This window comes from Aptenodytes forsteri, unplaced genomic scaffold (assembly GCF_000699145.1).
Source record: "Aptenodytes forsteri isolate BGI_AS27 unplaced genomic scaffold, ASM69914v1 Scaffold82, whole genome shotgun sequence".
NCBI lineage: Eukaryota > Metazoa > Chordata > Aves > Sphenisciformes > Spheniscidae > Aptenodytes > Aptenodytes forsteri.
The window spans coordinates 14,146,117-14,161,483 of NW_008795490.1; the positions used below are offsets into that span (position 1 = coordinate 14,146,117).

Below are 15,367 nucleotides of genomic sequence, written 5' to 3' on the forward strand. Positions count from 1 at the left end.
ATATTCAGTGCCTTCTCTTCACAGGGTCAATAACCATCACCGACGAGATGGAGTTTCATGTCAGATCCCCCTGCCCCCTCCGAAGCCCAGTACCCACAGCACCCCCTGCACATCTCCCAGCCTGGCACGGGCCCTCGGTGGGCACAGGTACCCCAGCCTGGTGGCAGGGCCACCGGCTCAGCATCTCCCCACCTCACCCCACTCCAGCTGCAGCTGAGGAAGGAAGCAGCCACGGAGGGAAGGAAGCTGAAGTACCTCCCCGTGCTGCTCCTCCCCTCCACCGCAGAGCCCCACAGCTCTCCGGGGTGCAGCATGCACCAGGCTGCAAGTGTTGCTGCCTCAAAAGCTTTTCACTGTTTTTTACATGCCAAACCCACATGCTGCTTTGCTGCGGAACATGGCATCTACCCTGGAGAAGTTCATTCATTCTCTGGATCCCAGAGCCCTTCCCAGGGTCCTCCAAATCCAGTCAGGCATCTATTTCCAAGGTGAGCATTGGGTGCTTTCTGGCAGGGCTTTGCAAGTCCATCTTTGACATCGGGTCCCCCTTGGGACCAGGATATGGGGGAGGCAGAGGGAGGATGCTGACAGAGTTGTATCCCAGCAGTTTCCCACCAGCTGCAATTTTCCCTTTGAAGAACCAGTGTAATGATCAATGGTTTTGGAGATGTCTTTGCTATGGTGTGCATCTGGTCTTCTCACAGGCAGTGAGGAAGGAGCTGTAGTTACTCCTCATCGTATCCTGGAAAGAGTACTGGAATGAGTCATGAATTTGTTTTGTACTCGCACGGAGCCATCAGTCCAGCAATTGCAAATCACCTCACAGAAGGTTAATTGATTAAACCTAGCTCTGCTCTTCTGGGGTTGGCACAGAGAGGTGCTCTTTGTCTCAGAAATAAAGAACCAGAGCAACTGGAAAGTGACTGTGAGGGACCATAAGTTTTTCCTGATGTTCTGCCCTGCATTTGGGGGTAATTGGTGTGCAGCAATACGAAGGGATGGCTATGAGCCAGACAGGAGCATCACAGGGGCAATATTTTGCTGGGTTTTCCTGCAGCAGATCTTTTTATGATGTTTTTATTGCTGCGCTCTGCTTGTGCACAAAACACAGTGGAAGGATAGTAAAGACACTTGCACTGGAGGGAAAAGTTTTGTGTTTGGTCAGAGCATGGACTTTAATGACAGTGAAAACACCGTGTCAGGCCCATATATAAGTCTAGGAAAAGAAAGTTACCTCCCTGCCACTGCAAGGGAAAACTTGGGGTCACACTAGGTAAAACAGAAGGGGCTTTATGAAATGAGCCGAAGCCTGCTTCAGCTTCAGCCGAATACTTGCTTCAGCTTCCACAATATTTATCTTTACGTTAACCTAAAAATCCCCATACTGCTCCATAGTAGGAGGAGAGAGGACGTGGCTGCTGTTAGCTGTGGCCATGAAAAGTCTGAGCTGTGATCTCGGCGCTGTGGCCGGAGTGGGTGATTCTTCCCTCCGCAAGAACAGCCTCCTGGTCAGCTGAGTCCACCCTTTCCAGCCTCTTGGGGCAGAAAGAAAATGGGCAAGGGCATACTTAAGCTGTGATGGTGGCGTACTGTCCATGTTCTCCTGACTGCCCATTCTAGCTACTCTGGAAACTGCCTAGGACACATGAATAGTACTGATACACAAAAAGGCATTCTGGGAAACAAATGTGGCCAAAATTACCAGAAACTTTTGAAAATAAGCTTTTTCTGACCTTTGACACGTGGCCTGTTCAAGTTTAACATTTTAAAATGGCCCAAGAACTTGAACTGAATTAAGTTCTTGATAAAGATGCTACAGCCTAAGTGATGAAGAGTGGAATTTAAACTAAAAATGGGAATATCACCTCCTTAAGTTGAAGTAGCCACCATTTTTGTCTCTTTCCACACACCTAGGAAGCAAATATATAAATATATAAATACAAGTTGTATGTATATTTACATGTATGTACATGTATATATATGTATGTATATGTCTACACAAAATACTGTGAGATATATATGTGTATACAAAATACTATGATGAAATTATGGTAGCCCAGCTGTCAGCAGGTTTCTGAGTTCCTACAGTCTGCATCCTGCTGCTAGTGGATGGTAAAACTCATGCCACTACATTTTTGGAGCCAGGGTATTTCAGCTTGTGCTTCCATTTACTGTGTAAACCCTTCCACATGAGGAGAAAAAAACAGTGGAGACAACCAACAGATGGTTCTGCAGCAATGTTCTTGCATGTGAGAGAAAAAAGCTATTAGCTGATGACTGTCCGTAATAAAAGAGCCTGCACAGCCTTGGGAGGGGGTGGTATGTGCTATAGAGACCAGGGAATGTTTGCACTAAAAGTGAGAGCCCTTGTGCTACTCTGATGCTTCTTCAGTCTTCAGCAGCAGCACCACCTCTTCCTGTCCTCTGCTCCTGGTGGCTTCCTCTCAACTACACTCATACGTGTTTCCACCAGCAGGCTAGATGCAACACTAACATACATGCAGGTGTTTCTTGCTTATACAATGAGCAAGGCTGATACAGACGTGCTACTTGGCTCCTTCCCCTCACAGTCGGCACATCCCCAGACTACTTGCAGGTACCTAGAAACACCAATGTCCACTAGCAGGCTTGCGTTCGTTCCTCTCTCTTCTTCTTCCTTGCTTCAGAGGAAGCTAGAGATGCTCAAGACACTGTGCCTGAGAGGTTTGCAGGATCTAGGGCTACAAAAGATCTTCTTGGGCCAGACCCTCCCTTCCTCTCCCTCCCTCCCTCCCTGAGCTCTCTGTCTGTGTCAGATCTTCTGAACATTTTGCTTCCCTCCGTACATGGCAGCAGGGGTGAACACACTGTTCTGTGATTGCATTATGATTTATGTTGCATTTTCTGAAGCGAGAATAGTGCTTCAGAGAGTCTGAAGTAACTCCTGTTATATTGCTAAACAGGAGAGTGGACCACTTTGTGCACTTTGAATTTCCATTAGGACAACCATTCTTTAGTCCTTCCTCAGACAGATCCCCCGGCCCCCCCAGCAACCCTTTTCATTTTTCTTACCCATGCAGTACACCAGCAATCGCATTGTGGGGAATGGCAGGTCTATTGACAGGGAACATAGGTTTATTGCTATGGTTGCAGGGACCAAATCAGAGCATTCCTGCGCTGATTGTAGTAGCTCCCAACCAGCTACAAAGTCAGCCTGGTCAGCTGAGTCCTACGGGGATTAGCAGTTTTATGGAATTGGATTTCACAGGAATCTTTAACCATTCTCAGCACAACATGCAGATAGTAAGGGAGAAGATTTATTTTTAAAGCATTACATGGACTTGTTAGAAACCGGTCAATCACAAGGAACGACTAATTTTCTGGTGTAAGAATTTAAAATAGTGAGAATTTGTACTTATGTACATTCTATGTATATTCCCCTCTCCACAACCCCAGAAAAAAGTTGAAGGTTTCTTAATGTCAGCTTAACCAGGTACATAGAATGGCTACTGGAGTAAATAACGATCTACTAAATCCATTAGAGCTGTCACATCAAAGCTGCAGCAGCCAACCAATGAAGGCTATAGCTATCTAGGTGGTAAGGAGACGATGGAGCTTAATTCATTCACTGGTCTTCTGTGGTGCACTGTGGGCTGTCGGGATGAAACTCTTCATTTACTCTGTCTGGAAGCAATATTTTGCTCACACTGCACTTAGGTCTAGATGATTTTACAAGTAAATATGTGACTTGCAAATTAGCCTCACTGCTCTTGACAGAGTTTCAGTACCTCTAGAAGCATAAAGGAAAGCATAATGCTATAAGTCTTTGTAAGGATGGATGTATTTTTTCAATGTGGTAAGGTATTTTTATTAGAAGCTGCAAAGTCAGGCTCCAGGGAAAGAGTGGGAATTTGCTTGCCCTTGGGCAAGGTAAAAGCTCTAAAAGATCCCATTCTGCCTTCATACCGATGTAGCACCAAATGCCATCTAGGTCTCTGTTTTCAGACCCAAGCCTGCCTGCTGCAGTTCCTCGCGGAGAGTAAGTTGAAAACATATGCTGTGTGCACCCATTCCACCATTAGTCTCTCTACTGGCATATAAAAAATTACGTTCCTGCTGCTATTAATGGAATTGTGATGTATTTAACTGTAGCTCCCCAAACTGCAAATGGACAGGACCTTACGGACCCTGTTTCCATTCAGAATACTTTCAGCTAGAGAAGCTACGGGCAATTGAACTTTTGCTGTTGGTAGTGCATACTATGACCTAGACACCTTTCTGAGGAAGCTATGTTCCTGTTCACCTCTCTGTTCCTGGCTTGAAGCAGAGGAAGGGGTTTCCCTGGGATGATATCAGTGTTTTGCATGCTATACCTGGACTTTGGGGTTGGTTGAAGCCTTACCCAGTTTGCCTCAGGCAGGATAGCCAAGGTTTGAGGAGCTTGTTCATAGTCCTGCGTTCCCAGTCCCCTTTCCCTCCAGCAGCATGTGGCTGCATAGTCAGAGCCCCAGCCTGCAGTCACCGTCTGTGACTGTCCAACACCGTGCAGAGTCAGGAACATGGGGTTTTAGTAATAGCCCTGAATTCTTCTACAGTGCTTTTCATTCATCACACTCAAAGGACCATACAGAAGTAGAGAAATTATCGTTATCTCTGGTTTGAAAACAGAAACAGAGGTGAAAGGAGAGTGTGGTTCCGCAAACCCCAGGGATGCCTCTCGGGGCAGTTGTTTTGGACTTTGCAGTCATAATATCATTGCTACAGAAACTGGACTGTTGAATCTCTGAAGGGAATAGGAAGGCTGATTATAAAATGAGAGCAAGTTTGCCAGATACAAATATCTTGGTAATCAGCACTGATTAGAAAGGAAAGGCAGTGCAGACTGAAGTACAGGACAATTTAATAGCTCATTAAAATATGTTATTAAAAAACTAAACTACTGAAACTCCAATGGAAACTGATTTGACTGATTGAATATTTTTCTTTGAACACTTTAGTAAATACTGACGTTTAGTGAGCTAAGTACTGTATGACCACTGATTATTACAGATAGCATGCAAGTATGGGCTTTCATCTTTATGTTGCAAAAATTATGTCTGTTTTAATACTGATATAATTATTTTATGGGTAATTGAATTCAATATTCTGCAGTCTTAATTTAACCAGTGGCAGGACAGTAAAAAGTGTCAAACTTTAATTGCAAAAAATGTAGAACTGCTCAAGGCACCTATTCTGTTGGTGTTTCTTGTCACTAGCCACGTTTCCTAACCGCAGCCTTCCCATTTTTGCTCTGCCTAAATAGAAATCCCACATTGCCTTTTTTTAATCCCCCTTAAGCTAAATGCACACATCAGCAGTGGGATTAGGACCCCAAGGACTGGGACTTGCCAGATTATAGGGAGAGCTGGTAGCTCCTCTCTGCAGTTCAGCTGTTCGAAAGCAGCACATGTGTTGTATGAATCGTAGCGCCAGGACATCTCCTCTTTATGATGGACCCATGAAACTCATCGGGAAAGTTTATGCTGTGTGCTCTTTCTCTGAGGAGAAGGGATCTGTAAGCCAGCAGCCTCCACCTCGGCAGGTTGGGAGTGCAGTGAAGCAGCACGCTGTAAGTGCGGTGCTCTACTCTCTGCTCCCTCTCCCGGGGCTGTGGAAAGTGCCAGGTCTCTCCACGCAAGGAGAAAATGGTGGGAAGAGGCAACAGTGGGGTCACACATGCATCTCTGGTTAATGCCCCTCCAGACCTAAGGGAGTTAAAGATGCTCAGAATTGCCAGGTGGGGATGCCCTCTCTGGATGGCTGTTTGGTGCCCTCTGACAGATGCCTGAGGGGTGATGCCAAACAAAGCCCTTTGGGATTTGCTCCTTCTTTGGTGAATGTGAACAGCTCCATTGCAAAACTCTCTGGTGAACCATAAAGAACATGAACATGCTTAGGCTCACAGCTCGTCTTGGCTCTCCTTTGCTGGCTGTGTACCCGTGCCTGCTCACCATCTCTGCAGTTTCAATTTCTCCCTTGCTGCTTCTGTTACTGGGAAACAGCATCTTTCCACCGTGCACTTCTGTGAACCTTTCAGGGGAGCAATGGGTTCAGCAGGCCAGCAGCAGACCACTGGAACCTCTTAGGAAAAGTCCTGTTAATCCCGTAACTGCAGCTAGGCAGACTGAATAGAAGAGGAATCCTTGTATATCAAGTCTCAGCTGTCCTAAGTCCTAATTTAGACAAGAAATCGCTCTCAACACTAATAGTTAGAAAATGATCATGTAGGATGAAATGATTTTTTACTGTTTTTAAGTCAACCTGGAGGGAACAAATCCTGCTCCCTTATCAGTTTGAAAAGCCAATGAGTCGATGAAAGCTAGGATATGTGGTCTGTAATACGTAAGAATAAAACAAGCAAGCTGCCTTTTCAGGATTAATAAAAGCACATTTTCTTATAAAAAGCAACAAGATCATTTAAACAGAGGCTAAAGCATGGGCAGCTTTGAACAGCTTTGATGAAGATAATTAGGGTTGTATTTCTTAGAGGTGGAAGATCAATAAAAATTACCTGTGCATTTACTGGCGGGAGTCTCATTTGAGTGCATGCCAAAGGTGGCATTGCACATGAAATTGGTGAAATTTGTAGTACAGTGTTTGCACTTGGTAATTTGTCTCATTTTTCAGAGAGGTAGAAGCCAAATCTGTCTGTAAAAATGGAAGTCTTTTTCCCCTTGAACATAGTTGTTTCCCTTCCTCTTGATTGAGCAGTTAGGAGCAAGAGCCCCAGGTGCAGCAGGAGTAACAGATAGTTTGGCTTCTCTTTTGTGGTCAGTAATCAGAGCATGTTAGTAAATTTTCTCTATTAATATGTACCACTGAAACTCTCCTGTACTTGTTGAGGCTGCTTAAAAGACATGTTTCATTCTGAACAAGAAGGAAAGTGCCCTTCAGTGAATGCAATATGAGAACAAAACCTGACTTTTATGGGTCAAATATCGCTCATTTTATTCATGCCGCTGCCCTCAATGGGATGACTCATCCAGACACAGTGAGAAAAATCTGACCCTGGGTAACTGGCGCTGAGGGCGAAGCTGTTTCGAGGATCTCCTTGTGGGGATTTTCTTTCCGCAACATTCAGCTCCAAGCCTCTCTGTGGATGGCACAGGAGGTGGGCAGAATACCCAAATTGCCTGGCTTGTCTCGACACAGGGGTCAGCCCCTTGCCTTGGCTTGCTGATGCTGCCATTGATGTGCTGGTTCCCTGTGGTGGAGAGGGCTCCCTGGCTGTTGTTGCACTTGGGCCTCCAGGGATGTGAGGAGGAGGTCTGCAGCAGGAAGAGCCCTGTTTCCCTACACATGAACCTGCCATTCTATAAAAATACCAAGACAATTTTCACATACTCAGGCTCCAGGGTGATAAGGGGACAACTATAGCAAATGAGAGGGGAGGGAAGATCTTGGGATAAACTTCTCATGATACACAAGCCCATGACCATGTTCTGTTGCTGAGCTACAGGGCTTTTGTGGAGTATTTTTTCTTCCAGTAACTGGTGATCTATGCATGAGGAAACACGGCATTCGTCCAGGTTCACTGTTTCTGGTTAGCTCCGTTGGACACACAGTTAATGGCACAAGGGGCAGCGTGTTGTGATCTCAGTAGGGGAAGATGCTTAAACATGTTTCCAGTTCTGGGCTTTACCTGTGAAGTGCTCAACGCTCTGGCCTGATCCCACAACTTAATTCAAGCAGCCTTCTTAAACCGAGTCCAACAAAGCACAGATTTGCTGTTAAATATACACTTCAATAAACATACCTTAAGTCAAAGTAATTAACACTGCAAAGAAAATGAATAAAACCAAATAAATCACGAACAGCTAAAACAGTGACTAATGCTGTTCAAAGGCAGCTTTTGGCATTCTCTTCATTGCTGCAGTAGTTCCGACTCGTGTGGGTAAACCCAAACAAAAGGTCAAAGATGTTGCATTTGGAGCCGTGGTTTCACTTGCTCTTTCCATTATAGTGGGTGCTGAACACAAAACTCTGCTGCCACATGCAGAGTGCGAGCCCTCCGGATAGATGAGAATCAGAAGAAAGTATTAAAAAAAAAAAAAAAGGCCATAAACCTATCAGGAGAGGAATAAATCAGAAACTGCAGAAGTAATTTTTTAAAAAATTCCATTATGATTGAAATGGCTTAAAGCACTTGACATTTAAAGTTTGACTTTATATGGCAAAAGATAAATCTTACAGCTTTTGTTTTTTTGATGGTTTTGTGCTGGCAAAAATCAGACCCTCTGCAGCCTAATTAGGTACGATCAAGATAAGATGCCCTCTTTGCACAAAGCCTTTTGACGGGAGTTTACCGCCATTGCAATTCAGCAGCTGAACTCCTTGGAGGATTTGTGTCCCAGACTGACCAAACCGGCAGGTTTTTGTTGCTCAGGACATGTTGAAGAAAGAAGAGCTGTTACAAAGCCCAGTAAGTTGCTCTGTCACTTGACAGAGGACCTTCTACATAAACTTACGCTGCCTTCGTGACCATTGCTACCTCTGGGCCTCTGGAGCACCCACTGTGTGGGCACGGGGGAGCTGGGCTCACCCGCTCTCAGTGGGTGCACCCTCTAGGGGTAGGAAGGAAGGGGTGGATAAAAGCCATACAGATGCTTTATACTATTTGCAGCCACTCTCGCAGCCTGGGGTTGGAGAGAGAAGCTGGGGCACACTTCCTTCTTTGCCTGCCATTGTGCATATGATTTTCAGCCTCTTTGTATCTTCCCCACAAGATGTTAGTTTATTTGAGTTTAGTGGCAAAAATCCAGCATGCTGATTAGCATCTTCAGTGCTCAGGAGGTATTTGACTGAAAAAAAGAGACACCTAACTTCTCACAAGGAGAAATTTGTTGCTTTTCCCTACTGCTTAATCAAAGTATAATATGATTAAAGTTATTAAGCAAAACTCTCCTCCCCGCAACTTTAAAATAGATCTCTCTTCTTGCCAAAGAGCATAAACTCTGAACAACTGGCTAACCCCCAAATAATGCCTGTAAAGAATGGTATCTTTTTTATTGACACTAATTATAGATACATGATACCCTTCATATTACTTTGGGAGCCTGCAGCAACCTTAATAAACCTGTGATTTCAGCTGAGCTATGTCATAGGAAAAAGCAGGCTATTGTAATTCTGGCTGAATGGCTGCACCAGGGGGGTCGTGCCTTTATGTAAAAGCAGAATCATTTCACCAGCCCCTGAAACAGAGTCACCTCTAATCTGGGAAGACAGGACCCATATGGGCAACCGATGACAACATAATAGAGGAGAAAGGAGCACTGGGAAAAGGACGTTGGGACAAAGTTCTACTCTTTCAGGACATGTCGGGAGATCTTTCATCTCCCTGCAAAGCAGCCAGGTTCCTGGTTCTTTGGATCTTCTTTCAAAGACAGCTCAGCCTGCCAGCTGCAATGAATTCAGTGGGTGCTACTGAGAGATGAAAGGGAGAATTTTTTCCTTCAAGAATTCAAACTCATGGGGCTAGGGAGTCAATGCCTAGTGTTTGGCCCGCAAAGCCATTTGTTTTTGTTAGGAGAAAAGCTTGGTCTTTGTTAAAAAAAAAAAAAAAAGAATGGGGGATATTTGGTAGTGCTTAGCAGCACCCCGTAGCAGACAGACGGTTAGACTGGGAGTCAGCCAGCCTGGGCCTGAGCTCCAGCCCTGCTGAATGGTCCTCTGTGCTACCTTAGTCAAGTCTTTTGTCTTGTTTGCACTGCTCTCCCTAGCCCTCCTTGCTAAACTGCCCAGGGGCGTGTGACAAAAGGGGTGTATTACATACAAGTGATGTATTATTGCTGTTTAGTCATGGACCTGATTTTGAGCCATGCTTCCTATCAGCATCAGTGAAGCGGTCACTCTGAGAGCAGTCACCGAATGGGGCTCTAAGCTGCTGGGGAGAAAAAGGGGAATGTTGCTGAGGTATTTGCTGTTCTACCTTGTATTATAAAGTATTCTCTCAGTAGTACTGTGATATGGCCTGACATGAAGAATGACATTCTCCATCTCAGGCATTCACTGTATTTGTATTTTATATTGTTTTTAATACAAAAAGACTCTTCTTGTACCTATAATGATAAATAAATCAAATAAAGGGCTCTTGTTAGCGAGGATGGTGGTGTGGCTGCTTAGCATTTTACGAAAGATGGAGGAAAAAGATATTGAACCAGTTGTTATGGTTGCTTTGATGTGATCACTGCAGTTGCTAATATGGATTGTCAAACTAGAGATGAGCTTATGAAAGGATATAAATGTGTTTTTTATTGAACAAAGTAACAATCCAGAAAAGGTGGATTCAAAGGCAACACGCTTTTTAATTACAGCCTTCAGGGGCATTGTTTGATCACTGTAAATAAGCTGATTTTTTTCTGGGTTCTGTTAAAATGTTTTTTTGCATTATATTGCATACATCTTTCTCAAACCAAAAAGATTCAGTCCTTAAGGTTACTTGATTTACATTTTCAACGTCTTACACTTTCGTTGTGGCTTGAGTGGGAAAAACACAGTTACTATTTTGCAACAAGAAATAAATGTACTAAAAGGTCCATTTTAATTTTAGTCTTATTTTTCAATATATTTTGTGTGGGGGTTTGCATCACACAGATGAAGTAAAATCTTTCAGGGTCACATTGTCACACAGCAGGTACTTTCACAATGTTTTAACACCAATTATCATGGCTTTTAAAGGAAAAAGAATTTTTATTGTCCCTTTTGAAAACCGTGCAGTTTCCCTCCCTCCCTTTTATCAGCACAAATATTTGCTGCAAATGCCTAGATGACAAATCACACAGGTAACATTTTTCTTGTCTGAATGTAATCTTCATTGTACTATTCCAGGCAAACCGCCAAGCAAGGGCTAAAATCAGGGCTAAGGCAATCTAGTTGCAGACAAATATGTAATTACAATCAATACTGTATGTGCAATTGCGCCCCCAAAAATGAATCTGTTCTTGTATGGCTGGCAGTTTCATTTTTTAATGATTTTTTTATCCGGGTATCATTAAAAATGAGGCTTCTGCAATCATGGCCTTGGTCTGTTAGCCATCCTCCTCCCAACCTCTCATCCTCATAATCTTTCAGCCTCTTGGTCTCTTTCAAATGAATCTAATAAAGGAGAAGGTAATTAAAGTCCTACAAGTTGCCCATGAAAATGGTCATTTATGTAGATATCTATCTACATGCATATATACACATCTATCTATCTGTCTATCCACTTGTCGCGGTTTAACCCCAGCCAGCAACTAAGCACCACGCAGCTGCTCGCTCACTCCCCCCCAGTGGGATGGGGGAGGGAATCAGAAGAGTAGAAGTGAGAAAACTCGTGGGTTGAGATAAAGACAGTTCAATAGGTAAAGCAAAAGCCGTGCACGCAAGCAAAGCAGAACAAGGAATTCATTCACTGCTTCCCATCGGCAGGCAGGTGTTCAGCCATCTCCAGGAAAGCAGGGCTCCGTCATGCGTAATGATTACTTGGGAAGACAAACACCATAATTCTGAATGTTCCCCCCCTTTCTTCTTCCCCCAGCTTTATATGCTAAGCATGACATCATATGGTATGGAATATCCCTTTGGCACCAGCATGCCACTCATATATAAGTTTTACTACTGATAAGTTGTTGAAGGCTGGTCTCCGACTTCCTTAGTTGGATGGAAAATGTGGTGGCATGCCTAAGTTACTCAGTGGTTATATGTGCAATTTATCCAACTTCTCTTCTGGGATGAAAGGCATCGCCCTATGGCCACAAGTCCCGGGATGCTTGGGCACTCTCCACTTCTACGCTGCTAAGAGGTTTCCTCTCTTCTAGAAGACTTAAAGCATCCTTCCCAGCTGCTTAATACCCTTTGCCTCCTTGATGATGCCAAAAAATACATCTTTTCTTTCTTCCTCTTTTTTTAATTCAAGAAGGGGTTCACTTTCCTTGGTATTATTACAAAGCACTATCTTTCCCAGAGGATTATGTACCCATGTAATTGTTTATTTCTTTGATGGTAGGACAACCAGCTCCCCTGATTTTCTTTTTTTTTTAATTTTAAATAAAACCATTACTTTTTTTTTTAAGTTTTAATTTTCTTCTCACTTTTTCCTAGAACTGATGCTTTTAGATGAATGATCCATTTGTTTTCCATAACTATGTTATGTTTTGTTCTGATGAAAGACCCTGAGAGTTAAGGTGCTGTGACAGCCCTGTGTGTCTATTCTGTGCACTCTCTTTTGTGGCTTGCAGTCTGGCATTTATAATCCATCTTTTTTCTGAATGCATTATCTCGGCCCTTGATGTTTCAAACAGAGCCTGCAGCTCCATGTAATGCTTTTTGTAGACTCCAGCTTGAACTCCATATGCTTGTCTGCCTCAGGTGCTTTCTCTCTTTTATGAGTGCGGATTTTCTTTTCTTGTGTATTTTACCCTTTTCTTGTAGTGTTTTATATTCTTTGCCATCTCTACAGTGCCAGGCCACTGTTTAACCTGTGTAGGTTGTTATCTGAATTTCTCATGTTTTGCAAATCTTGATTGCTTTGTCAAAGGCTAATTTTTGTGTCATCCAATCAGCTATTTTTGAGTGTTTGGCAGAGCTAGTCTCTTCTCATGGATATTGCCAGATTGGATCTTCAGCCTTGGACCCGTCAATAACTGATCAGTGTTTTCACTTTTTTGCAAGCTCCGTTTATACTTTTTATTTTACTTCTTAAACTCTCTGCCGTACAATTTGTAGTTAAGCTATTGTGCCTGAGGAAAAGCAAACCTGATAAAAGTAGTAAGTCCTTCAGAACCAGCCATGATCAGAAACAGGGCCCTCCCCTGACTCCCCTCTTTATTTCTTGGTGGCACCACTCTGCTGCGGATATAGACTGAAGTAGTGGTTAAATCTTCTTCAATCACACCATTTTTTTTCAGAGGTTCAGCCTCTTAACTGCTCCATTCTTCCCCTCAGGGCCGTTACTTGGTTTGCTCTACCTCAGCTACCATGTTATTTGGACATCGGCCACAGCCAGCAAGGCCACCGAACGTGCGTGGCTCAGTGCCTGTGCTCGTATGGAGCAGTGCTGCCCGCGTGTGGGTGCACGGCCGGGCCCGGCTGCATCGAGGGGCACGCTTGCAAAGGCTGTCTAGCAGAGATGAAAGCAAATGTGCCCAAAGCCCATAATTAGTCAGTGTAGTTACTTTCATATGTTAAATGGTATCTAGGGGTCTATTTTCGAGTGAGGTAATCTGGAGAAGCTGGATCTAAATCTGCACTGAAGAAAAAAAGCCTCTAGAAGCCATGAGCTCCCATTTTGAGTAAGTTTTCACAAATATTTGTTCGAGGGTGAGAATATTGGAATTCTTTGCTCATCTTTCCATGTTTCTGTAATGCAGCGCTCATCACACTGGGTCCTCTGGGATTCCCTGTATCTAATAATATCATGGTCGCTTGTGATCTCTGCTGTGTCTGATGTGAGGAGTGAGGTGGTTCAGCACAAAAGGAACATTACCCTCTTCACGGCTGCTCAATCTTTCTCTCCCTCTCACTCTAATATGAAATAAGTATTGCACATACACTTTTCTGACTGTCACAAAATATCCTATGGAGCTCAGCTAAAGCAATGAGAGCTATGATAATTCCTCATGTGTTTATTAGAGCAGCAGCCAGCCTACTGATGGGAGCTGTAGCAATATCCAGTGGAGACATCTGAGTTAGTCAATGTTGAATTGCTCAGGGACTAAAGGGAGAGCAAACAACTATGCACTATCTTTACAATAAGAAAACCAGATTGTTCTTTTTTAGTTAAAGGGCAGCAGCTCTCTTGGTCTTCTCCCTAGTACCAGATTGGTTGAAAGGATGCATAAACAGCATGTTCTTTCACCTGACTGACTGATATTTGTGTGGCACTATAATCCGGAATATCTCTGTGCTAATCATCATCCTGGTGTGCAACAGAAAGGCAGTAGCCTGCTGGGGGAGTTTAGAGCCTAAGTACAACAGTCCCCTTGATCCTATGTAGGATTCTCAGCAAGGGAAACCAGTCAATGTTGTCACATCCAGCCTGCCGAAAGCATCTGCCACATGATTTTTTAATTATTTTTTTTTTAACCTAGATTCTTCTACATAGGATTAAAAATGTACATCAGTACCTGTCTTCTTCAGGGGAGCAGCTGGGGATTTCCTGGTGTCCATCTCAATTGTGAGAGCATTGCACAAGCAACAGACAGGTTTGTCTGGACATGTCTTCACAACAGGGTAAACTTAACCAGTTGCTCAGTGTTACTCTTGTTCATCCTCCTGTCCTGACCCAAACCTGTTGTTCTGTGGTGCTCTACTGAGGCTTTGGGTTTAGGCTAAAACCAGAGCAACTTTTGCTCAGGCTGGTCTCCCAGTGACTTCCAGTGAGGCCAAGGTGGTAACCAGGTGCTTGTCACCTGCAAGTGCTGCAGCAGAGTTGATAAATATATCCCAGACTCAGTAAGAGACGCTTGTTAGCCCAGGCTATGGGTGTGACTGGAATTGATCTTGAGTAAGCATTGGGAAAAGGAAAATCACTCGGCTAATAGTTGCATTTCTGATATGACACCTGCCAAAAAAATCCACAAAACCCCTTTTTTTGTTTTCTCCCCACCAACTGCAAGGAGAGCTGTGGGGTGAACAATGTTACTTTCTGTGGGAAGTGAGTTCTGCAGGCAATGGCAATATCTCGGTTCAGGCCATCTCAATTATTGATTGCTACTATATAGCCAGAGGTCAAGTTTTAAATATCTCTCATAGTCTGTGACCATTCTGGTTACCTAGGTTAAAAGGAAAAAAAAAAAGACAAGACTTTAAACTGAACAAGAGGTAAGAAAGGGCTATTAGGGGGATTGTGGGAAGGAAAAACTGTCTTCTCAGAGGTGATAAAGAGAATTTGTTTCTTCTAGATTTTTGTCAAAAATGTGACCAGAGAAGGGCAAAATTAACCTTGCGAGCCCTTTGGGGAAGGGAGAAATGGAAAGGAGAAAAAAAGTATTTTAAATAGCAAAGCAATGTCAGTAGCAGAGCAAATGAATACACTCACCAGTGCATTGGGAGTGGAAATGAGAATAAGGTTTCTCACCACGAGGGAAATGAAATTCTGAGATGGGATTCCAGAAAGGGTACTTCCACATCACTTCAGGACAGAACTTGGTAAGTTTTTAGAAGGAACTTGTCGTGGTTTAATTTCAGTCGGCAACTAAGCACCATGCAGCTGCTCGCTCACTCCCCCCCACCCAGTGGGATGGGGGAGAGAATTGGAAGAGCACAAGTTAGAAAAACTCGTGGGTTGAGATAAAAACAGTTTAATAATTGAAATAAAATGATAATAATAATATGATAATAATAACAATAATACACAAAACAAGTGATGCAC

At 43.6% G+C, this 15,367-nt stretch overlaps 1 protein-coding gene across 1 annotated transcript in view; it reads left to right on the plus strand.

The window, feature by feature from the left end:
* The first annotated feature begins 397 nt into the window (after nt 1–397).
* THEMIS (thymocyte selection associated) overlaps nt 398–15,367 on the plus strand; it is an 82,484-nt gene continuing 67,514 nt past the window's right edge. The window contains exon 1 of the mRNA XM_009281535.1: nt 398–488. Coding sequence (XP_009279810.1) covers nt 398–488 — 91 coding nt within the window. The remainder of the gene's footprint in view (nt 489–15,367) is intronic.